This window comes from Argopecten irradians, unplaced genomic scaffold (genome assembly GCF_041381155.1).
Source record: "Argopecten irradians isolate NY unplaced genomic scaffold, Ai_NY scaffold_0302, whole genome shotgun sequence".
NCBI lineage: Eukaryota > Metazoa > Mollusca > Bivalvia > Pectinida > Pectinidae > Argopecten > Argopecten irradians.
The window spans coordinates 38,139-63,531 of NW_027187769.1; the positions used below are offsets into that span (position 1 = coordinate 38,139).

Sequence of the window (25,393 nt, forward strand, 5' to 3'; positions counted from 1 at the left end):
TTCATCTTAACCCCCCATTTTTTAAAGAAAACACATTTCTTAGCATTGCGCTACTTATAGATTAGCTATCCTGAATGTCCTCCTCACTCACACTTTAATCAAGGTTAATTCTGCATGTGATACACATCAAATAGTTCTTGGCTAGTTACTATTCTTCATCATCTCAAATAAACCATGCAAATATATCATGGGAAAGGTGAATAAGTACTTTTTTTCCATTAACCTTCTCAAAGGTTACAGCCTCTGGGGGGGAATGCGGGACAATACAAAGACTACAAATTAGACAATGATACAATATTGTCCAAAAGTCCTCCTTCCCCCTGGTATGGAAAATTGCTGATTTTGGGTCTGATCTTCAAGAATGCTACATTTAACTGTGCCAGTAGGCCACTTTTAGAGGTCATATGGTTGAAAACACCGTTGTGGACCATATATAGTGAGTCAAGAGTACTATCAAATCCTAGGAATTGGATGACTATCTTTGATACGTTGCAATCATTCAATTTCCCTATAGTCTAGGCAAAATCTAGGCTAGAATCCTTTTTCGCGTATTAAGCTCATCTCACTGGAGTCTTCTCCATGGACTATCGGAAGGTTCGATTACCCCCTTTTTGTGACCATTTCTTTCTAATCTCTTTCTCACACCTCCTTAACCAATGAAATAGAGGAACCCGCCTAGGCGGTAGTCGGATAGGTGGAGTTGAAGCCAGTATTTATTTTGTGTTCAGACAAGATACTGATCTAAATTCATACCAAATACATGGGATGATTTTGAGAAACTATCCTTGTACTTTATAAGTAATAACTTTTATATTGACCACTTTGATTCTCATTTCAGATATTCACAAGATTGCTCATAGAGGGACTTCTAAATGTGCCGGAAATGACATGAGTTTGTGTTTTTCCACAGTGACATTCAAAATCTTGCACATTCATCACGTGCATTTTGATCCACAATTTCATCAATAGTATCTATAGTCGCCACCACAGAATTCTATGTATACCTTTGCGTTCATTATCGCTAAAGTTCAGAATTCTCAAAGGGACATAAACCCATACTAGGGTTTTACAACAGCTTTGGCCACTAACACCTCATGTTTTGACATGAATCCTGGTGAAGGCTCTATAACAGCTGTGTTTTGTCTACAAATTGGATCATTAAAATTTTCCAGTAACAATCATCTCACAATTTGGAGGTATTATAATATCCTCTGATAAATGAGACTCTACAACAAGCTGGCTTTGCTGCTTCAAGCTTGATATCGGAAACATTGAATTTCGTCTCCATCTATTTTCAAGCGATTCTTGTTTAATAAGATATCAATAGAATGTGTGGTAAGAAAATCTAAACCTATTGATCCCCTGTTGTTTAATGTCTGCTATCAAGACTTCTTGTAACAACTTCTGTTTCCCTAAGCCAATAACAAGTTTACATTTTCCAATAAATGGTGTTTTATTTCCAGTAGCGGTTATCAAATTAAATTTGACCGGTTCTACATTGGAGTTCTTTATATCCAATTTTTGGAAGCAGTTATTACTTAGAATGGTTACAGTTGCACCTGTATCCACTAATAGCGGAAGTGCAAAGTCTTTGATTTGTGCACAAACAAACAAACCGGTGTGATCATCATTATTGATGCTGCTCACAACAATATCTGTGGGTCTCTCCACCTCTTCTACTGAATTCCGACCCTCGAAGTCAGTATCTAGTAGTTTCCCTGAATCGGAGGTGACTGAAAGTTACCACCATTTGACTGGGAAGTGTGGGAGGGGTTGTGAAAGTTTGACCTTTGTGTGAAATTTGACCTTGACCTCTGTGTTTGGTTCCAATTTGAACCAGTACTTGTGCCATAGTCATGTGTGTCAAATCTGGAACTTTTCCTATTTTGGGAATCAAATCTTTGGTTACCAACATTTGGAACTCTATTTTGATTTGTGTTTTGGGTAAATTGACCATTTTGTGTTTGTTTTCCATAATATGGATTAAACACTTGGTTGTTACCATTTCCATTCCCATTCCACCTATTCCTAGGTTTAGGATTTTGTCCATTTGAAGTGAAACCTGAGTTTCTTTGATCTACCAAATTTTGGTAGTTTTGTGTAGGGCTTGTATGGACTTATTCAATGTCGCAATATCAATGCCCTCTTGATCTGCCATTTTAGCAGGATATAGCATTTGGGTGTGGCACACAGTGCGATCTTCCTCAGAGATCATGTGTATTGCTTATCATCAGCTAACCTATGAGCCTCGAGCCTGATGGCATGCGTTTCGGCTTCATTAAGGTTCTTTGGTCTCAGTTCCCTGATCCGTAACCGTGTATCAGAGTCTGGTATAGCATCGATAAAGTAATCCAATGCTAGGATATTTATCATTGATGCATCAGCCATAGGGTATGCTTGGCGAGTCATTTTTCGGATAGACTGAGCCATCTCAGAGAGTGTCTCATCCTTCCCTTTAACTCTTGTCTGGAGTCTAGCTCTGTAAATTTCAGAGCGTTCCAATGACCCAAACCTTACATTAAGTAACCTTACTAGGGTATCAAAATCTCGGGTCTCCTTAGCATTAAGCTCTGTGAGGATGGCTCTCGCACTTCCACTTAGGCTTCCAGCTAGATAGAGAGATTTGGTCTGATAGTCCCACCCATTTATTTGTGCAACTATTTCAAATTGGGACAGATATTCTTCTAGATTTTCTCCACCAGAATATTGTTGAGGTTTTAAACTCTGTCTTGTATTGTGTGCAGTGTTTCGTGTGTTCAAATGAGGTGATCCACGACTATTGTCATTTATGTCAGCCACTGGTGAACTACAAACATTAGCACTCTGGTGTTCATGAGAAGGATTCCTTTCCCTATGACTATGATTAATTCTATACTCTAAAGATTCTACATGTTCATGTATACTATTAATTTCTTGTCTAAGCTCTCTATTGAGTTCCCATAAATTCCTTCTATTGTCTTCTCTAAAACTATCAAACTGTTTGTTTATATTCTCCATCAGAATATTAGCTAAATCTTTGCTATTTTGTGTATTTTCAGAACTTTGAACCATTTCTGGAGAAGCTCTATTATCGACCTCTTCATTCTCTGTATCCAGACCATCATTCCTAATCTGGAATGTTACTTCAGAATCTGAATCGGACATCTCTACAGATTTTTATGATTTCAGTAAAGATTAACTTAATATCTCAGATTCAAATTTGTCTTTTTTTTTATATACCAATTTAATGTTCTTTTTATGGATTCACTAGACACTGGAACTCAGTTGATCCCACTTCTGACACCAATGTAACTTTTCGAGTCGGGTTGCGTATTTCAGCAATCACCAAATAAAAGTAATATATAAGGGATTCGGTTCCAGCCTAGCACTACTCCATAAAAAGAACAAAGTCAGGAATAAAAATCAACTTATGATTTATTATAATCATAAATCATCAAAGTACAGGTACTGGATACATCGAGATTTACAAAGGTTATACAAACATTCTACACTAAACACTGATCTATATCCTTGAATACATTATTGGAATATGGAACATTTCCATAGATGGAGGTGCTTCCATCTATACTGGTATAATGCTCCGAATATGGAGAAATAAATACCTACTATATAAAAGCTATTATAATAAACATTAATTATTAGATAAGAATATGTAATGAGTCTATAGACAGAGGTGCTTCCGTCTACAAATAGTGTTTCCGAATACGGAGACGTTTCCCCGTTTTCGCCAACGGACAACACTCATATTCTGAGAGCTTTGTAACTTAACTCTATAAGAGTTATTCCCCTTGGAACGTTAAGTTCCCTTTACGGAGAAGCTCAAACATCTTGAACCACTATTAGGTCATTGGTTTGAGGAGACTCGAGGCTTTCCAAAGTTTAGGGCCAGAAGAGGCGACCACTCGTTTGGGAGCTCAAATGAGTTCTGACTTTCCGTCCGATTTCACCCCCTTTTATAGCCTGCGCTGGTGATCATCCGACGAGTCCGAGCCAATCAAAACGCTTGTTACATAGCGCGTGCGGAATCCGCGAAATCCAACCATAAAAAATGGCGAAATACACGGAAAGCAGGCTGTCGTTTACAGAGACGTGGTTTGGCTAGAATACGACGTTTTATGACATACCAATCTTGCAGCATGGTTCAGGTGACTTCCATGAACATAACAGAACATATTTATACATGTTTCCTGATAAAATATATGTACTTTGTGTCATTTTCGTTATCTGTTGAATCTCAATACTTGACTCTAACGTTAACACGCTAGATTCAAATCGCCAGTTAGCTAGAATACGACGTTTTATGACATACCAATCTTACAGCATGGTTCAGGTGACTTCCATGAACATAACAGAACATATTTATACATGTTTCCTGATAAAAATATATGTACTTTGTGTCATTTTCGTTATCTGTTGAATCTCAATACTTGACTCTAACGTTAACACGCTAGATTCAAATCGCCAGTTAGTTCGACAGTTATTCATCACACAAGTAATTATAATAACACAACATACATTCTATTATTCATGTCAATATCAATAATGAATATAATTATGATTCTCTGTCTTTTAATCACGTATATCACATTGAGTGTAGCTGAATTTATAATCATTCTCAGATCGGGGCTAGGCCTCCGTTGTTCTGATAGGAAATATGACGATGTCATGAATTTACATTCCTGTGTATAATATTCGCCGTTACGGATCGTAACACACGTATCTCCGGTCATTTCATCTGTTTTATTTGGATAAAAATTAGTCTGTTTTTTCATGGATAATACCGACAGAATAAGATAATATATTTAACGTGATATAAGTCATCTGTGAATTACCGTAGAAAGGATGCGCGAAAGATCATGTCGTCGGCAACCGGAAGTTATGTTTGAGGTATAGTTTTTGTCGTCAGCTAGGTATGAAAAAGGATAAGGAGAGAGTTTGAAAAAGCGTAACTTGATCATCAGCATTGGATAAATGTATACGGATTATGATTAGTTTGACTTTATATTATTTCTATTTACGATGATTAGTACAAAGTTTAGAATGCGCGTGAAGCACGAGCTCGAGGTCAAAGGTTAAACGGATTGTCCAATTGGACTGCATAGGTTATTGTTTATTACAATATGACGTTAAACAACTTATTCACACGGATATGTTCTACGCGTGCAGGCTTGTCTTATCCACAGAGTAAACCTACCCACGCCGGATGCGCAGATATCTCTGTCCGATGTGGTAGAAATATCTGTCTCGAATGTGATTAGTTTGTATCAAACAAATTACCAAAGATGACTTGGCAAATTGTGACAATACCTTTGCGGGCATGGCTGAATCATAAATGTTTTGATCGGAAGATATATAAATTATCTTATGAGCAAATGCTTGATCCATTATGAACATTAAGTGTTTTTACCATACAGAAGACATGTTATAAACTATAGGCATTCCAGAATTAGGCTTGAAGAATACTGTCATAGATTTGCCAAAGATTTGAATCATTTATTTCTTTCAAAACTAAAATTTGAATGGTCGCAGTAGCTCTACCGTTACCTGTTATTCTGTGTTATACTGTCATCATTCTGTGTCTTCAGATCGAATGAATATAATGTCGCTTTTAAGGTTTCGTTGTGCAAAATAAAAGTAATAATTAGTGTTTGTTTACCTTTTGATACCGTGTTGTATTAAACTGTGTCCCCAGCCCAGAAGATTCTGAAGTATCTTTCTTCTCTTCATTTTTCTACAAAATAATAAAGTCACTTTCTTACAGAACCAGCTCTTACGTTGCCATGATAAGACATCAAAACACGTGTACAACACAACAGAAATAATGTATTCACGTGCGTCCTGGTTTTTTTATCTTCGACATTCACGTTTTCGTTTTTCAAGTTAATAAGTGAGAACAATCACAATCAAGTTTACCTTTTGATGTGCTGTCTTATTGTCATCTTCCCGTGTTCCCGACCCGGTAACGTCTGGATCTTCTTTTTGCTCATCATTCTTCTGTTAAAAAAAGAAACAAGATACAAAGTTAGATTATTAAAGTAAATGGAGTCGCCTTCACTCAGGAGACGAATTAAGCGCAATGATTTGGTAGAGGGAGGTCGGAACATAGAAACACAAACTGAAAACATGGTTTAAAATAATAAATGATACTAAATACGGTAGGTGACTTCCGGAAACCATTTCATAATATGAACTTTTTGAAGCTGCATTGACATGTCGTCTACCCGTACTTGAAGGTCGATGGATTCAGGATCATCTTTGTACACGTCGGTTCTCTGTAACAACACATGGAATATCGATTATTAAAGTGAATGATGTTGCAAAAAGCAAGAAGAAATATTTGGTAATGTATAGTTTCGAGTGTTTTGGTATATTCATGAAACGTAGTAGTAATTGTTTTGTTCTATTCGGAAGCTATCAGCAGGTATATATGGATGTTTTAGATTCACAAATCTGTATATTTGTTAGACAATTATATGAACACGCAATATAAAAGCTGGAATAATATCTTGAAACTTTTTAACCAACTGTAAGGCAATAATAATGCAATGTATCTTAAATATATCTGTATCAAATCTCGGTAATTCAGAAAATTGTTTATGCAATGATATTGGTACCATAACCAGTGAACATTTCATGCATGATGTTTGATTTTGTCTGATAGAGATGGCATTGTATACATCGTAACAGTCATCCAAACGTCACATAAAAATATTCGCTGGCTGTGGAACAAACAAAATCACATAAACCGTACTTACCAAAATGAAAAAGAAAATATTTAGAAAATATTAGTAGTGGTAATTTGACCATTCGCAGCTTGGCTTTGCATTTTTATCCCCGAGGAAACAAGCACCAGACAAATTCACTGTCTCCAATAAAAATTAGCATTCGTTTGACAAAACTTCAAGTACTGCATTTTATATATCAAATGTATATGCAACATACACCAATTAAATATATATATGATTTAGAGAGCATGACTGAATGAATTTCCTGGGACCCGTCCTTCTTTAATAAGAGCTATTCATTAAGAGGGTATGTATTCAACATTCCATTTCCTTTTCAAATACGTTCATACACACTATCTTTAGTAAAGTTGAAATATCTGTCAAGAAAAACTATTATTTTCAATTTTTGCTGTCACTTTTATATGTCATACACAATTGATCAATGACAATAATGAGAAAAGAACTTTAGAGCCCTTTTGTACACAAAACTTTCTACTTCATTAACATGCAAGGTATAGTAATTTACACGATCTAAATTTATCAACACGGACAAAACACTTAGTATTTAATTGTGAGGCATATTCTATAAATGCACTTTTTGCTATGAAAATATGAAAAAACAGAGGTTTTGCATGAATTGCAATATATATGTATATATTAAAAGAAACAACATTCAAATTAGATATGTTTACATGGTTTCATTTCCAGTGGTTTATTATTGTGATATAAGATATGTTTCCAAGATCTTGGTATTGCATTCCAAATTCCTTAAAATTCCATAAAAATTAATATTCAAATTAAATTTCATACAAAAAATTATCATATGCTAAAAAACCATTATTAATTCCCAGCAAAATCGCAAGTAAAATATACACCTTTTTCACACCATTGTTTATATAATAATATTATATTGTTATCATTTTTTATGTATTGTTCGAGAAGCATCTATTGGTTGTGGGGAGTTCATCACCAGATAAGTGTTTAGATTCTCTTCCCAGAAATTGTGTTAGGGATTATAAAATTCTTAAAAGACCTTCGCTTTTAATTTTGATTTTCTTATCACCACCATTAAGTTCAATTTGATCTTATAACAGTGTTTTCCATGGTGATGAATTCAAAGTATTTCTAATTCACACACATTTTTAAAAAAACAAAAGAAATAATATGTTGTACTCGAAGATTCACATACATAACAGTACGCTTACTTCGTAAGTCTTTTCATTCCATAAAAATTCAAAGAAATATTTTTCAAAGTTCTCTGATAATTGCTTGGGCGGATCAGGTAAGGCAATAAAAAAATTTGTATAAAAATAGCTTATGGTAATATTTTTATAATATAGCAATATAACTTTTATATTTCCTATTGTACTCAGATGAGTTAGTGATATTCTTTAGAATCAGTTGAAGGTCTACAGTGCCTTTTAAATAAAGTTAAGTTCTTACTCTGAGAATTGAAGGTGACCGTGAATACAGATAAAACGTTTTAGTTCTCGGAAGGGTGGTATAGTCAAGGATAACGAAATATGGACATAGTACGGTGTAAAAATCCGGTGTAGTAGATATTGTATTGACTGCAATGCTTTGGAAGTTGAAGATGAATTTCTTTTTTTATTCGTATGTCAAAAGTATTCAAACATTAGACAAAATATATGAAGATAGACCGTCTGTCTTCAAAGTAATAGAATTATTAAACACAGATAGTCAAAAAGAATTTAATTCGTTAGGAACAATCAAAGAAACGCTTAGTTGTAGAATTGTATAACTATTCTTGGTTTGGTTTAGATGTTTTTTTTTTTTTTAATTATGCTCAAACTGACTTGCATAAATAGGTGATCACTTATTGAAAAAATACCCTTACTCCATAAGATAAATTATATAAAAAGAGAGAAGAAAACGAAACGTAAGGAAACTTGAAGGAAAAATATACAAAAGGAAAAGCTTCTTATAAATATGTAGTACTTTTTATACATTTGCATTTTAGATACACGTGCATCTTACCAAAAGGGCAAACAATTAAAATGATTGTTTTTTAATAAAAAAAAGTACAATAATATAATCTCTATTTTAAAGCAAATATGCCCAGTCCTGAAGTCAGACTCAACTTTGTTTCATATGATTCTCTCCTAAAGGTTTCTTTTTTTTTTCTTGGGTCAGATTTCAATTTCTTTAAATTGAACTACCAGTATATAAGGAAAAATACAATTTTGTAATTTTACCGTGCAGTGATTAAGTTGAAAACATTCAGTGTATTCCTTGCCTTTCTCCATATTGTGTAGATTTAAACATATCCGCTCAAAAGGTTTTCGAGTATCGAAAATTCTTTTCTTATCCCTCCAAACAGATATCACCAATTTGGATTTACCAAGAGAATTTTCCGCACAGCGAACCTGTTGAAATATATGAACAAAATAATATTGCAAGTTCAAAATTTTGTATCGTAATGTAGGTTGACACAACAAATACAAATCTTACATTATATGATCCAAATATCTAGATAGGATATGTAGATATTTTCCATCGTAATACAAACTAGAAATACATCATAACCGATAGATTGGTTTACTTACTTGTTTCATCAATACGTATCATGTACCTTAGCAATTGTTTGTTATGGTAAATCTCTTTTCAAAATGTAGTATTTTGTTTTAGTGAAATAATAATTAGTACTTTATCGGTATTTCCTTTAGAAGCGTTTCTTGATTTATGAAGAAGTCATAAGCTTGATGGAAATGAAAAAACCCATTTACTGATACATGTACTTTATGTAGTTATAGCATATACAGTATTATAAGACTCTTTCATATGTGAATATGAAGGATAGGGATATTCTACCCGAGGGTCACAAAATGTAGTAAAACCCGAGGCTTGCCGAGGGTTTTGCAACATTTTGTGATCCCGAGGGTAGAATATCCCTATCCTTCATATCCACTTATGAAAGAGTATTTTTCTTTCATACCTCGACGTTTTATTGCAATGTTACAACTATAATATCCCCCCCATTTTGATAAAAATTCGAAGAAATTCACGACTGGAAGTCAATTTTCCATATATGAAAAATTACGTAATATTTTCAACAAAAAAAACCCATTGTATGCATCTTTTATAGTTAAACCAGCCAAATTTTGTGAAAAAAATGTTAAAGTTTTACCGTGAAAATAGAAATTTTGTTTGACGCCGTGACGTCACGAGGCTTTAATTGCATGGGTAGCCATGCAATACAGCCTCAGGCGACATGAGTGTATTGCCCTAGACCAGCCAGTATTACACCCATAGGTATGAAAGAAATACATATATGGATGTTAGCAACGATAAGTAAACGAAGTACTGTATGGTATACACACTAAAGAGCCCACGAACACGAAAAAATGAAAATGAAATTTGAAATTCTTTAGTGAAGGATAATAAATAAATGAGAATGTTCCGATTCAAAGTTATTGTTAGTTAAATGATGAAACGGTGGGTCAAAGATGAGAAGTTTGGAAGCAATCCTATGAAGTTATTGAGAACAAATTACTCATATATAATTATCTATTTATATGCATTTGTTTGCAGCTCAGTATTTAGTAACAAAACGCACGATTGCATAAAGGACATAAAATTGTCTTTCAGAAGAATATTTTTATCTCTTTATTTCGATAACGCCACTATGCTATGCTATTTTTGAAGGATGCTTTAAGACTCTACGTAAATTGTTTGTTCATATGATTTCCTAATCCCTCAAAAGTGATATCACAAACTACTATCTCACTCACAGAAGAAGGCTTATATATGCTTAGCTTGTTGCCTAACCATTTTGGATTTATGACTGATTGAAATGAAAAATAAAATTGACGCAAGCTCGATAATTTATAAGGAAAACACTATGAACAATAACTCTCAAAACTCATATTATATTCCTACAAAGTAATTTTACCTATACATGATAAATTTGCGTTTCATATACATATCCAATTTCAGATGTATCCTCAAAGTTGACTTACTTGGAGATTTTCGTCATATTTACGTTCTCCATCTCTCTCCTTCTTTACCGTTTTTGATTTCTTTGGTTTGCCATTCTTTCCTTCTGTCAACGCGCATACTTCTATATATCTGTATCATCAAATACTGTATTTATGGTGGTATACATAATAATGTATGATAGAAGCTAAAGTTTAACATTCATGGTATAATTTAAAAACAATATTATGTGATATACCTAATATAAGCCTCATGCATACTTTTACCATCAGATAAACCCTGATTTTGTTCATGTCAAAAACGATATAACTAACGCAATAGCATCTAAAGCGACAGTTACAGTTTCGTTAAACACGCGTTATATGCTAACGTTACTATTGTTTTTGATATCAACTGGCTTTAAATTTTTAATACGTATTGTTGTGATTACAGACAGGTAAACATTAGGAAATTAGACTTACGTTCCAACTATTGGGAAATCCGGAGATCGCCAATATATGTCCTTTACTGTTACCTTACCATTGTCACCATAGCAGATTGTGCAACGTAGTTTACCACATACCTAATGCACAAATCACATCATACATCATTATATGTTTATGTATCAGCGTTATGTTGAAATATCTGGACAAATTAAGGCAGTTTACACATCATAAACAACAACAAAATCAAACAAGAGGCCATCAGCCTTAACGGTCACCTGAGTTCGTATATAGAATGAAGCAAAGAGATATAAACACTATATAGTGGCCCTTGAAGTCGGTCAGTGATTTTATAGATTTGACTTTTTAATCTATGAAGAGTATTTGCTTCCATCAAACCTGAGAACTCAGAAGAAATTTTTCTTGAAATTTTAGTCATTTTGATCCTATTTGGCCCCACCCCTCTGGTCCCACAGGGGGTTTATGTTCTGTTAAAATACACCTTTGGTACTTCACCATTATACGATTGACGTAACAGGCGGTCAAATGATGTAATCCTGAAACAGTTGGCATCAATTTTGGCATGAAATGTTGTACGTTCAGAAAGTAAACAAAATATAGTTCTACAATAACTTAATCTTTTTTGTATCCGTTTATAAATATTTCTAAAACATTTTATGTTCTGATATATAATTTAAAATTTCCCCATTGCTTTTAAACTCATGTATACATTGAAGATTTGGCAATACAGATACAATAGGCCTAACTGGTTGCGCATCCACACTACTTGTGAAGACAGTGTTCCCATGTGTGTATTCTTGCGGCAACTTTGCGTTTAACAGAGATAATAAAATGAATATGCAAATGTAAAATTGTATGTACAAATCATCCTCTGAGTGAAACAGGGATAAAAACACTGTTGTTAGAAATAATGTCTCTTAATTTGCAAAACTACGGATGGGGTAGTAATGAGAGAATAGAATATGAAAGGGGTTTGGGATTTATTAGTTTAACGTCCTATTAACATCCAGGGTCACGTAAGGACGTGCCAAGTGTGATGGTGGAGGAAAGTCTGAGTATCCGGAGAAAGTCCTGGCAACTGTGGGATTCGAACTCGCGACCCAGAGGTGGAGGGATTGTGGTAATATGTCCAGTCATCTTAACCACTCGCCCACCGCGGCCCCATAAAATATATATGAGTATGAGAATACAGCATTTCATCGTTTAACTTATTGATATCCTCAATACATTTTAAACATAATTATACATCTGCTTTTCTTATCGTAAACGTTTAGGTAAAGTGTTATAAAGATTAGTTGCGTGCATAATCGATAGTTCTGAATACATAATTATGACGTTACCGTTGTTTTCACTTGTCCAGTATCGTCAAAATAATTTCCATGAGAGTTGTCAAAACCGGAAGTTTTGTTCTTGTCGTTTTTCTGTCCAACCATTTATAGTCACCAATGATGGTTTAGCAGCATCTTTAGAAAAACCTTTGACAAAATGAATGAGAGCTGAGTAATATTCTAATTGGTTACAATGTATTTTACAAACCAGTATAATACAACGTTTCACACAACAGCAATTAAAAAATCGATGAAAGACCCTTTCCCACCAATATGTTTTTAATTTTGAAGTTTTATTTTGAAAATTACGTAAGGCAGTTGCATGGAACTGACAGATTGATGTTCCAAAAACATGGGATTATAGTCTACCTTGTCCTTAAATGACCACACAAATTTATAACGCGTGAAACAATCAGCGAACTATCCTCTTTCTGATCAATTCATCAATTCTTTTTAAGACAAATTCATTTTTTACAGAATTGGTTCGTTTCGGGATTTTTACAAATCCAGGCAAGATAAATTGTATTAATTAATATATGTATATATGCTAACCACTTGGTACATTTTTTAGTTCGCTTAAAACTAGAAATAACAACTTACCTTTTCGCTTGGATGGCACCACTGAGGTTCCTGAATGATTTTTGACTTTGGTATTACGCATGATCCGTTATGTGACAAGATGGACGATGGAATATCTAAATAAAAATAATACCAATATGTAATAGTAAGTATAATGACAGAAACGACGTGTAAATACAAAGTATGTATTGGTTTAATCAGCTGTTCTAAAGTCTTTATGGTACGATATAGTTCGTATTGTTATATCATTGTTTCCCTTTTCTTTTAAGTATTTTTGTGCTTTTCAAATTGCCTTTGCTGATATGAGTACATGTTCTATGATATATTTTAAAATAATCGATTTATAAAATCATGTTTTAACGATAACTGGCATTTCACCTCTCACCTCTTCAGTCGCGTATGAAAAAAATGATTTTAAAAAATACAAGATGTCGTCGATGACTGACCAAGTTCAGTTCTGATACTGTTATATGTATGACTGCATTCACATTATCTCGTCATTAGTCAAAATAGACATAATAAGAATATATCAAACAAAGGATATCGCCATGTGACTCTTTATATCCATTTCTTCTCTGACATGGTTAAATGAAAACCATATAAATAACAGTTGTCGTAAAATGTTGGCCATTTTCTTTCCTAATGCCATACCCTGTAAAACCAGAGCTGACATGAGCGCCCGCAACTTGTTGTATGTAGTACCGTTAGTGGGTCACCTTGTAAGTATTTAAAGTATTAGCTAGTTCATTTTATAATGTACAGATCTTTTTTAATCTTGATCTTCTCTATTATCTTGTTGTTGAAATACTGGATGTAAAATATAACCATTTGGAATTCGAATGATCTTATATCATTTTGTACTAAATGTTATATGGCATTATATATAAGTGTTATGTAAGACTTTCATTAACCATAAAATAAGTATGAAATAAGCTTTTGTGATAAAACTCACCTGTCTTCCATTTTAAGATACGTTTTACTTTCGTTTTCGTACTTTCGTTTTGACATGGTTAATACTCTTTATAATGAGCAATACATTTTTCTAAATTTGTAGTGTTATACGAAACGAAACTGCATTTTTGATAACCAACAAAGTGAAAGTAGACGTAAATCCCGTATAACCTGTTGCTATATTTATCGAACGACATTAGCCTCACGGTAAAGATCTCCCATGCGTTATTGGGTTCACAGCCATTATATTACTGGACTTGTTTTGTCTGCCGTAAGTATGGTGTCTATATATCGTACTGTATACTATACCTGTACACTAAAATATTTTCCTTAGCATTGTTCTGGAACAATCATACGTACAACGAACAATGCATTTTTTGTATCCGATGTTTTGTAAGTGTCCCTCCCAAAGAACTTTTTAACGTTTGTGTTGATTGATTTAAGTTTGTAGAACATCAACCCATTGTGTCTATGAGTTTAGGTCAAGGACACAATAAAGAATGGACAGTATGTAACAAAATATTAGTAGACTTTAATTGGTCATTTCTGTATTTCTTTTAACGTGTCCGAGTTTGTATGATAGCAACGAATAATCACGACATCAGTAACAAAATATCTTAAATCGGTAGAGAAATAGCAGAGTGAAGAAATCTAGTTGGTTTCTATTCTAAAAGCAGACACTGACTGCCTGGTTATTCAGATCATAATTCATCACTATCAAATTTATGCATGTGAGACAATAGAGTTTCATCTTGTGATAATTTCTCCTGTCTTGTTTTGAAGATCTTTTCTTTACTTTCTTAAAATCGTTTCCTATCGCTTTTCAACATACAATTTAGATTTATAAACTTCATCCTCTCGGTTAGTGCCTAACACTATAACTGTGTATTGTAATCAAAACGAATTCTTGACCGAAGAATGCTTACTGTTTTCTGATGTTTCGAATTATTCGGCTTGTCGTCTTCCACTCGACTTACATATTACATATTATCATTATCTAAAACTATTTGTTATTAACAAAATCCTATGTTCATGATCAGTATACTAATTTGATGTGGAAGCTTGATCCAAATTGTAATCAAATTGTATTTCAAAATATTTGTTGAAAACTACTTTCCATAACCTTCATATAACTAATAACTTTACGGTCAGAAAGTGTATGGAAAGGACGACAATATTAGATTTCTTGGCGGAGACAAAAACTCTCAATTTTCTATCACGGACACGAAACTTACTTGTATTTAACGAATATGTATTGAATGTTTTTGAATAAGAATAATTTGTGTATGTAATGAAAGTGACATTCCAATATCCATATAATCATAGAAACGATAAAGCTATTCAACCACACAATATTGTTGATTAAATAAAACAAAGTGGAATTGAAATAAGAAGAAACAATTTTATTAATAAATTAACAACAAAATGAGCATAGACTGTATTGGTATCTGATACCATAACATCTGTTTTACAATAAAACGCCTTTCTTCTATAGAACTTTTGTGTTAAACTTGGTTTGCTTGTAAAAGAGAAGATAGGCGAAAGGTGAATCAGGCCACTCCTCCCTGACCTCTAACCTTCTGACGTAAGAGTCTGCACATAGGTGCCAGAGATAGATATTGTCCGGGTTCCAACCATCTTTTTTAACATAACACCAGTAATGACCTTTCTCTAGGTCTCCCTCGTGACAGATGACTCCGTAAAGGTCGTAATTAACTTTCTCCGAAGAGTCCTGTGTAAAATAGAAAAAGTTACATTTTAAAGCGATTGATTTTTAAGGAACACATCCTAGAGCTATTCGGTCTCTTACCCCAAGAGTGCGATTTCCTTTTAACAAATCTTACTCAATTTATTATCTGGAGAAAGATCCGACTTGAAAACTTGAATTTCAATATCGAGTATCGGAATTTGATCAACCTTTAAAACCATGTGAAACCATACGAAAACAAAAATTTAAAACAGCTGCAGAATTGAAAAAAAATATTTACATGAAATAATCCATCTATTTTGAATAGAAACATTACATTTTCAATAGGTATTTTGATACTTTATAAAAGCAATGTTTTGTTACCTGTGTATTACTGACTGTGAGGGACAGGCTAGGTGGGTAGTGTACCATTCCATTATGTTTATACAAGTTTCCGCACTCATCCTAAGGAACAACCAATATGAGAAATTTACTTTATTAATAATTTATCTTATGGATAAGAAAAATTCAGTTATTCAGTTAAAGTTATATCATTATATATATATGCGTTTCCCAGAAAGTCTATTTTCTGTCCTTATATGCAGTCTAATGTGTTTAGGTAGTGGTAAGATCTAAGCTGACTTTGGTACTATCCATCCTCCTAAAAGCCTGGTTGGGTCTACCCACCTGTTTAAACCGTGCCAACTGTAAAACGAGTATCTCAGGCACAGTCTCCTTTACACTCTGTTTGCAGGTGATGGTTTCTACAAAATAAGTTATACAAATCATTCTAGCCATTTTTTATGACATATCATTTGATATTCTAAATTTGTTTTTTATGAAGTAGGCACATTAGTTGTTAAAATTGATCAATTGTTCTCAAATGCAAAACAAACAAAACAGAAAGGATCATTTTATCTCAAATACTGATGGATTAAATTGATATTGACCTCAATGGTATATACCTTCATCCAAACAAATTGAACATGGTACCTGGGCCCCGTCAAAGGTAATTATCTCTTCTAACATTTCAAGACCGTCTTCCATCGAACACTGAAATTATTTAGAGGATTGTCATAATTACCAAGGTTTTTAAAGTCTCATATACGTCCTTGGAATTGCAATGGTCCCTTTAACACCTTATATCTAATTTATATCTTAATTATAAAGGTTAAACCTCATTTTTTTTAAAACACCGATAGTTTCCTTATGTCTGATTTTTTAAAAAGGTATTTTATTATTGATTAGCTTATTAAACATGTGTGATAAAAACTGAAAAAGAACAATACACTTACCTCACTGTTTTCCACTGGCAGGAGCAGGGAAAGGAAACACTCGGTGGAACTTTTCTCAACCTGTCAACTATTTCTTTTTTAAATTCAGATTTACAATTTATAGTTTCTTTTTATCTTCATGTATATTTTTATTATTATTGTGCAACCTACAGATTTGTCACCTTGTCTTTTGTACCAGGTTTACTAAGAAAAAAACATATTTGTTTTTGTTATTTGAAGACTAATTCTGTGAAAAACAATGACTGTACGTATAGCGTGTGATACTATCATACCTTTCAAGAACATGATTTTTAACAATATTTATATGCAGTATTTCGATGGAAAAATACAACAAGCATTTATAAAACTTTAAAACAATCATTGCAATAATACGTACGTGATCACATGTTGAATACCAAAACATGTGTCGAATCTGTCCTTCAAATAACGATGCTGACCCTGAAATGATTAATAAAAATCTATAAACAAAAAGTATTCATCACATGAGAACTTTTACTTGATTAGAAATAGGTTTTAAATATTTTGAAACATTTAATTATGATACAACTTTCAAGGCAATACATCACGTCAATGTACAATACACACAGACAAAATGTCTTCATGTAAAGTCAAAGAAACTTCCGTTAACGTGTTGGGTTATGTCTCAGTTCAATTTCAGTTCAATTTCACACTAAAATCGTTTCCTATCAATGTTATCTTGAACATTTTGCCTGTGCACATTATATTAATAGACTATTAATATATTATATTAACATATTCGAAACCATTATTTGCACGTCTGAAAAAATGCTGCTGTGTTCAACATATCTTTTTTACAAACAAAGAATGCTCTATAACTGAAAATATTATAATTTCATAATGAAATACAGATATTGCGATAGTTGTCATCAACTTGTATGATAATGCAAAACGTCAATGTTTAAATGCAACAATATTATTTGTCAATAAAAGGAGACTTTATGATTGCATTTTGGAACCTGAAATTGAGCTGAACTGTTACATTTGTGTCATATTAATTTGAACAGGAAACAAATTATATACTTAGGAATAAGTTTTTTTCTCAGAAACACTACCACACTGCATACTTAATGTTTGGAAGAGATGAGATTGTAATATAGAAATCACACTTACCTTCGATTTCCTCCTCCAAGGCATTAATCAAACACAGATACAGTGAGTGACAGTCGTTCTGGTTTCCACGGCTGAAACACCCATCCCTATTAAAAATGCAAAAAACAAAGATTTGATAGTTTTGATTGATAGTTGTGATTTGAGACAATACCAGAGGCCTTAAACATAAATAGTCGTATCTTTGTGTCCAATAACTCTAAATACCCTACTGTACAAAGTTAACACTCCTCAAAATTAGACATTTAAACAGGTACTTAAAGCCTTAAATTTATTTGATTCAATAGTAATTGTTGTGATATAGAACTGCTAACAAAGAATTTTCAATTTTTAGCCAATGTAAAGTTTGACAAATTTATCAGTGTAACTTATATAGATAAAAAGTGTATGCATTTACCGTTTAGACATTGAATCCTGTAAATCTACAACAAGAGTATACAGACTTTCTTCTGTTTGGCTTCTCTCCTGCTTCATATCATTGATATCCACAAATAGTCTAATCAAAATGTCTGCCACATGGTTGCTCTGAAGTAAGAAAATACGTATCAACATGATAACAGGAGGGAGGATAACAGAGTTGTAGAGAAGAACATATGGTGACAGGTGAAATCGTCATCTTAAGTTATATCATAAAATGTTTAATTAAAATCTTAATTGATGGTGTCGTCAATTAAAATGCATTGGAAACTGTCTCTCGCACACGCAATATAATATCCATAAAAAACTAAGAAGGTATTTATTACATTGTATGTTTACAGTGCTTACCTGTTGATTGGATGAAATCAATTTATTCATGAAGCCTGGCGTTTGTGCCAAAACCTGTAATACGAAAATATTCATTATTCAACCAAGAGAAGCGCAGTATTTAAATGTATTTTATTGGTTATATGTAGAAAATATAAACGTTGTCTTTAAGCAGCAGAAAACTACCGTCAAGATTTATTTAGATAAAAGCTTTGATATTATGATAGATAGCCTTGTTTAGACAGTAGCGAAAAAATATTCCAAAATCCTTCGTTGTATTGTGGAAAGACATGTTACGTCATCGTCGGTCAGTATACAGCTATTTTCCTGTGTATACTTGTGAACGGTTAGGCATATGACTTAAAATGACTTACCTGGATGAGTGAAGAAATGTAACATGTGCTCGAATGAACATTTGGAAGGCCCTGGGAGATAGTTAAGGAGAAGACATATCACTTTTATGTATATCCTAATTAAATAACTTGTTTAACTCTGTAAAGGATACTCGTATCAGATTTCCATCACTTCTGTCAGCACTGTCTACTTTCTTTTCCTCGCTTTTGTCTGCAATGTCTTCTTTGTTTTATCTTGTTGTTCTCTGCATCATCTTCTTTCTTCTTTTTGCTTTGTTCTGTATTGCATTCACTTTTTTCTTCGCTGCCGTCATTGTTTTCTTTCGTTCCATCGCTTTTACGGTCATCCGATTTGATTGACTCTGAAAGAAGGTAACCATATCGACAATGTTGATTTTTTTTCTCACATGAATTATTCTAAAGGTACTTTAAATGTTGGGTTTCTTTGAATTTCAAATAGCCCTTTCGCCACTATAAGACACATCCGTGTAAAACCGTTTCACCAGTAACGTAATACATCAACTGAAACCGATCTTTTGCCTAAAAACTTAAGAGATATCAATGTGACCATTCAAATATTTTAAGGAGATTTTAACGCATTGCCTTATAATATGCCATACCTCTGTTATGGAATGCACTCTCCTCGGTTGTTAATTTCGTTTTCTGTATGTTTTCGGCATTCGTATTTTCCTACATTGTATGTAAACATACGTAGCATGTATCAATAAATGATATTTCAACATTTACATATGAACTAATTCTCATCAGTATCTCATCAGTAAAACATCATTGGGAAATCATAATTGGATTATATGAATATAATATAATAATATTTACATAAATGGTTAAAAGTAATGATAATTGAATGTATACATGATAATGCCACCATTTGAATGTGAAGGTCGTATTTCTGATATCTGCCATTAACGTTTTATGATACCATGAGTTTTTTTTATCTTTATATACTTTTTAAACAATTAAGTAGATATTTGTTATATTTATATTGACGGGTTTTATTAAACAAGGTTTCCAGAGTTATCTCCCATATACTGTACTAAGCTAAATACATTACCACGCTTTGTTGGTCACAATCTTTGTCCGGTAACTGACATTCCTCTGAATACAATAAAACAATTCAAAACAATAAAACATAACAGTATGTGTATTAGAAATAAACTTACAGGTATATAAAACTGTTCAATGTCTGGCATATAAGTACTTAAATACTGATAAATACCATTCCTATGTTTAGGCGTTCATCAAAAAAAAAATACTGTATTCATTCGTTTATGTTTGTCTTTGCTTTACTGAAATATCTAATAAAATATACTAATATTTACCTTTTGTATCTATATCCGTTGTATCTGTGCCACGTTCCTATGATAAAAACAGGTAACTTACATGTACCTTAACTCGTTATTACAACATCTATAGTTAATGTGTATTGCGTTACTCGTTTTAAGATAAAATACACTGATTTTGATTGTTCGTAGATAAACTAACTAGATAGATAAAAAACAAATAAGGATTCAATGTCTTTTAACGCATGTACATTCAATTAGTTGTACTCGTGAGTTATCGTGGAATGTGCTGAGAAAATAGCTTAAACAATGCGATAAAATGAATAAACAATTCAATCAAGTAAAAAGCAATTTTGTTATAAGTGGAAGCAACGAAGAAATCAAAACCTTTGATACAGTATCATGTCTACGGCCATCAATGTCTCTTAACCCATCAATCATTTCTGCAAGTAAATAAATATTGTTTTAGTTGACTTATAATCATAAATCTAAAAAATAAAGCAAGTCTTTCAACTTTATTCTCATTAAACCTGAGCTCAAATTGTGCTATACATAATAGCCAGAAATATATTTTCCCATTCAATCTGTGTGTGTTTATATCTTTGTATTTGCTATTTTGAAGCCGTTGTCATAATGACAACTTCCAACACTCGCACTAATTACTTAAACATGCAATTAATGCTTTTAAATTTTAGCGTAAAATTTCATCTGTGATAAGCGCTGAAACAATAATATTTATACTACAATATAAATAGTTTTAGTATTACGATTGTCTTTTGTGTCTGTGGTTGTGTCTGACACACGTGGTTGTTGTTGGCCAGTATCTTCCTTGTTCAAATTACACGTGTCGTTATTTGTCACAGGAAGTTGTTTGGTAATGTTAGGTTTGGAATTGTGTTTGGCTGGAGTGGATCCCTTACAAACAGAAACATACAGATTACTATGTGTAAACCAGGGAAATTAACGTTAAGACTTGATCAGGAACACACACATAAACTTTACATTTCTTATTTACTTTTGAATCCATGTTTAAGAAAGCATAAGAATACGTTATATTTGTAACCAGTTAAACTTAATAACCATATAAACTCTTTCGAGATCCCTACGTACCATTATACTGCACTTTACATATAGGGGTGTATATAAGGGGAACTATATAGGCAGGTGCTTCATTTTTACCATTCATCTGAAATGAAATAATGCGATTTGTTTGGTGCCTTTACACATAAAACATATAAGACAGTTAACGGAGTAATGTATGTAAATATAGGTATAAATGCTATTAAAGTTTTATAAGAGTGTATATACGTAACTATGAATACAAAGTATTTCCATGTACCGATCAAACTTATTAGGAAATATTTAATACTACGTCAGTAATGTATATACCTATAAATAGATAGGCTATTCCATGACAACACATACGTCTGTCTGCTTACCTTTTTATTCTTGTAATACTGCCATGTTTCCAAACGAAATCGTTAACGAAACTCTATTGGTGACAAACAATGCATTCCTCATAAAAAATCCTTGACAAAACGAAAGATCTATTCCACAATGTGCACCATGAAATCCAAACACTTAAAACACTCGACACTGCTTTACAAAACGAAAGCGGAAGTTTATACTTATCAACCATGAGTCATACAAACACCTGTGTGAGTTTAGAGTTCGAAATTATATTTTGTATATACATATGTATGTATGAAAGTAAAATTAATAGTTGTCATCTATAATATTTTAAAATGACATACCTAAATTTGTCATTTTGCTCGAAAGTAGAACTTTTTTTTCATATTACAAGCTATGGCAATATATAGCGAAAACGAAAGTAGGAAACCCAATTTCAAAACGAAAACGCAAGTAGGAATTTTATGATAATGTTCTATTTCAGAATAAACTCAGAGAGGAAAGGTTCTGTTTGAATATCAACTCAACGCCTAAACCTTAGCTTCGGTTTTTGGTTTCATATTGAAGATCGATGGAGGATGAAGATATAGGTTGAAAGTGCGAAAACGTAAGTAAGAATGTTTCTATGCATGTCGTAAAATGATCCATTATTAATCGTATTAATCTTGCAAAAATGATATAAATCGATCACACAGTTGTGGCATTACAGTATTTTATTTCCTGAAATATTATACAGCGTATTAGCTTTTATTTTCTTTTTAGGAAAAAAAAATGTTTTTTTTTCTTTATTTCACGAGGACCCTAAATAATTTCTAAAATCTTAATAAACGACAAAAGGAAATAGGAATTTTTTTATAATGAACGTATCTTTTTTAACACTGCTTTGTAATATTGTTAAACATCACGAAATACCGATATCACTTGAGAGAGATCCGTTAAGTCAGTTATTTTACAGTTGAATAACACAATTTTAATCTGCCATTATAAATTAATTAATTTGATGATAACAAATCTTATCATTACATCAATAGAAAATACATCAAGGAAAACGAAAGTTATACTTAAAAAATGATGCCAGTTATCACATTTGAGATTTATCACAATTATGTCCCCTTCATTTGGATAGTAAATGTAAATTCTAGGAAGTTGAACCAATAGTATGAATGGATGTGGCGTAAACAAAATTTAATGATGTCGGTCTTTTTTGTGATACTTTGAATTGATTGATGGATTTTGAGAACATTTTTATTTTATTTAGAATAATCGGTTATCCCAGGTGTTTCTACATTGTATTTATATGAGGATAATACTTTTCATTATTCTCTCCTTTGTATGAATACTACCTATATTTGATATGAACTTTTCCTGTGTTGTTCTGAATGTTGGTGTATGATTAAATTGTGACCGTCCTTTCGAGGTTCATTTTATAACCATAATAGCAGTATAAGGCATAAGCTTTCAGTTTCCCTGGCTACAGTAGAAGGCGTACCCTCAGTCTCTGTTTTGTGGGTTTGTGTAGTGCTAAAAGGTGGCTGATTGCAGGAGTAATTGGAAAATGAGAGGAATTGCCTTGATTAAGCTTATGACAAACCTTAAGTGTGTCAGGAACAAACGAGGAGTCACAGAACTGCTACATTAGAGATGTATATCTGTGGTTCTGTTTTCAATTCTAATAACAGCTGGTTTTCACTACGTTTTCTCACGCCATAGGCATTCATTTTACTTATTAGAATATTCTAATTTGTTCAAATATATATTTTATATTCACAAAAGTGTATGATTGTTTTTAAAGTTTTAGTTAAAACGTAATTTCAATTAATTTCTTTGAAAAATATATATGCAGTCATTAAATATTAATATTTTGACTTGATGTGAAATATTCGTTCAATACCTAACTACATATTTAAAAAAATAGCTGTGTTTTGTAAAGATAAAACAATTCATTAATAACTGTTCAAAATATATCACCCATTAAACTCTGGCTGAGATTTAGATTTATTTCACTGATTGTGGGACAGAATGAAACGATACCACATCGACTCTCGTTACGGCGTGTTTGATTGAATCACAGAAGTCGAAAAGAGAGGTGGGTTTTTAAAAGACCTACACTACTTTCGTTTTCGTTTCGTTAATCCTATGGAAAGTGCTGTAACAAAAACCTTTTGGTTTGCAGTTTATACTTTTCATAATACAATATCGTCAGTCACGTGTGTATTAAACACTGAGGGCATTTGTAATAACATGTCTCAAATATCGAACCAATGTTTTCATTTTGACAAAACACATTTGAAATTCTTGAATGTGCATGTTATGAATACATAATAATAAATACATTTTCGGTTTTTTAAACACATTTATTGTTTTCTACATATTTTTATTGTATCTAATAAATACAGTGGGATTGGTCACACGCTTCATATTACATGTAATATAAAACCCTCTGCCAATACACCTTTACAACACACATAATATATACAAGATGGCATTTAATTGCTAAATAAATGTTGTCACGTTTTGTTAATTTTCGAATGGAGAGCATATCTCTATGAATATAGATTTAATTGTAACTATTAGACATTTTAATGTTTCAAAACAATTATGATTTTTATTCAGACAAACACAAAAAATCTATTTATTTTGTAACGTTTCACATGTCATAAGCAGTTGCCTTAAAATAATGCAATACATTTAATAAAAATCAAAAACAAAAATATGTTTAGATCTCGGTTGTTTTGTGCCCATACCTATAAAACTTATTTGTCTTTGTTTTCGTACTAAAGACTTTTTGATTGGTCGTATCCTTTTTCGTACCTCTAAAAAAGATTCCGAGAAAGGCACAAAAAACCGACGTTATCTGTGATGAAGATTAGCTTTAATTTGCATCTTTGTTCATTTTCAGAGCTTTCGTTTTCACAGTAAAGATGGCTAGCCACCGGCCTCCATATAGCGTTCAAGTAAGTACTAAATTCCAGTTGAAATAATTTCTTCTTTGTAATCAAGATATTAATCACTGTTTACTTTGCTATACCAAAATACCCATGCAGTGTTAAATATTAATGTCCTTATACTCCCAGTATTTATAGGAATTGAACCATACCATATCATAATTAAATTTAATTGATTTATCTCGTCTGTTTACCTATAAGTTTTTAAAAGATAAATATATCACGATTGGAACTGATATCTTAACAAGTCCAAAATACAAATCGCACTTTATATTTCTAGCCGCGAAGAATTTGAAACATCTCAGGGTTGAACGATCAAACGCAGATGACAAGTGCTAAAGACTGTCAGTACAAAAGGAAACTTTTATCGCTATTTCCTGGAATTTGTCTGCCAAATTTTATAATATGGACAAAATCCATCTGGAAGTGCATGCGTTAAAAGTGAATCTTTCCGTACTTTTTCTGTGGGGCAATACTGTACTAAGTTGATTACAAGAAAATACCTTTAGGTTATTTTTATTATTGTTAGTTGACACCGTTATGTAAC

The 25,393-nt window shown here is 32.6% G+C and overlaps 2 protein-coding genes across 2 annotated transcripts; both read right to left on the reverse strand.

Moving 5' to 3' along the window:
- Positions 1–4,615: 4,615 nt before the first annotated feature.
- Positions 4,616–14,049, reverse strand: LOC138312392 (uncharacterized). Its single transcript, XM_069253282.1, has 10 exons — positions 13,985–14,049; positions 13,054–13,148; positions 12,466–12,600; positions 11,144–11,244; positions 10,706–10,814; positions 8,942–9,112; positions 6,228–6,272; positions 5,914–5,994; positions 5,657–5,731; positions 4,616–4,642 (listed from the first exon to the last, which is right to left on the reverse strand). Exons 3-10 carry the CDS (start codon positions 12,556–12,558, stop codon positions 4,616–4,618), a joined length of 702 nt encoding a protein of 233 aa, XP_069109383.1. The 5' UTR covers positions 12,559–12,600; positions 13,054–13,148; positions 13,985–14,049.
- A 1,338-nt stretch (positions 14,050–15,387) lies between these two features.
- LOC138312391 (uncharacterized) lies at positions 15,388–22,115 on the reverse strand. Its single transcript, XM_069253281.1, has 18 exons — positions 21,931–22,115; positions 21,602–21,677; positions 21,259–21,406; positions 20,879–20,934; positions 20,531–20,567; positions 20,263–20,306; positions 19,811–19,880; positions 19,343–19,552; positions 19,212–19,262; positions 18,859–18,912; positions 18,491–18,618; positions 18,097–18,182; positions 17,342–17,403; positions 16,966–17,025; positions 16,636–16,723; positions 16,358–16,434; positions 16,055–16,135; positions 15,388–15,715 (listed from the first exon to the last, which is right to left on the reverse strand). Exons 10-18 carry the CDS (start codon positions 18,886–18,888, stop codon positions 15,473–15,475), a joined length of 855 nt encoding a protein of 284 aa, XP_069109382.1. The 5' UTR covers positions 18,889–18,912; positions 19,212–19,262; positions 19,343–19,552; positions 19,811–19,880; positions 20,263–20,306; positions 20,531–20,567; positions 20,879–20,934; positions 21,259–21,406; positions 21,602–21,677; positions 21,931–22,115; the 3' UTR covers positions 15,388–15,472.
- Between the last annotated feature and the right edge of the window lie 3,278 nt (positions 22,116–25,393).

What these genes read in the sequence shown, in the direction of transcription:
- LOC138312392 (XM_069253282.1), bottom strand. Translation starts at nt 12,558, where the DNA reads ATGGTTGGACAGAAAAACGACAAGAACAAAACTTCCGGTTTTGACAAC. An exon ending in CTGGACAAGTGAAAACAACG is followed by an intron (nt 11,245 to 12,465) that starts GTAACGTCATAA and finishes TTTGTGCATTAG; the next exon opens with GTATGTGGTAAACTACGTTG. An exon ending in ATACAACACGGTATCAAAAG is followed by an intron (nt 4,643 to 5,656) that starts GTAAACAAACAC and finishes ATTTCCTATCAG; the next exon opens with AACAACGGAGGCCTAGCCCC.
- LOC138312391 (XM_069253281.1), bottom strand. Translation starts at nt 18,888, where the DNA reads ATGAATAAATTGATTTCATCCAATCAACAG. An exon ending in TGCCAGTGGAAAACAGTGAG is followed by an intron (nt 16,724 to 16,965) that starts GTAAGTGTATTG and finishes AAATAATTTCAG; the next exon opens with TGTTCGATGGAAGACGGTCT. An exon ending in TTCAATTTGTTTGGATGAAG is followed by an intron (nt 16,435 to 16,635) that starts GTATATACCATT and finishes CTTATTTTGTAG; the next exon opens with AAACCATCACCTGCAAACAG.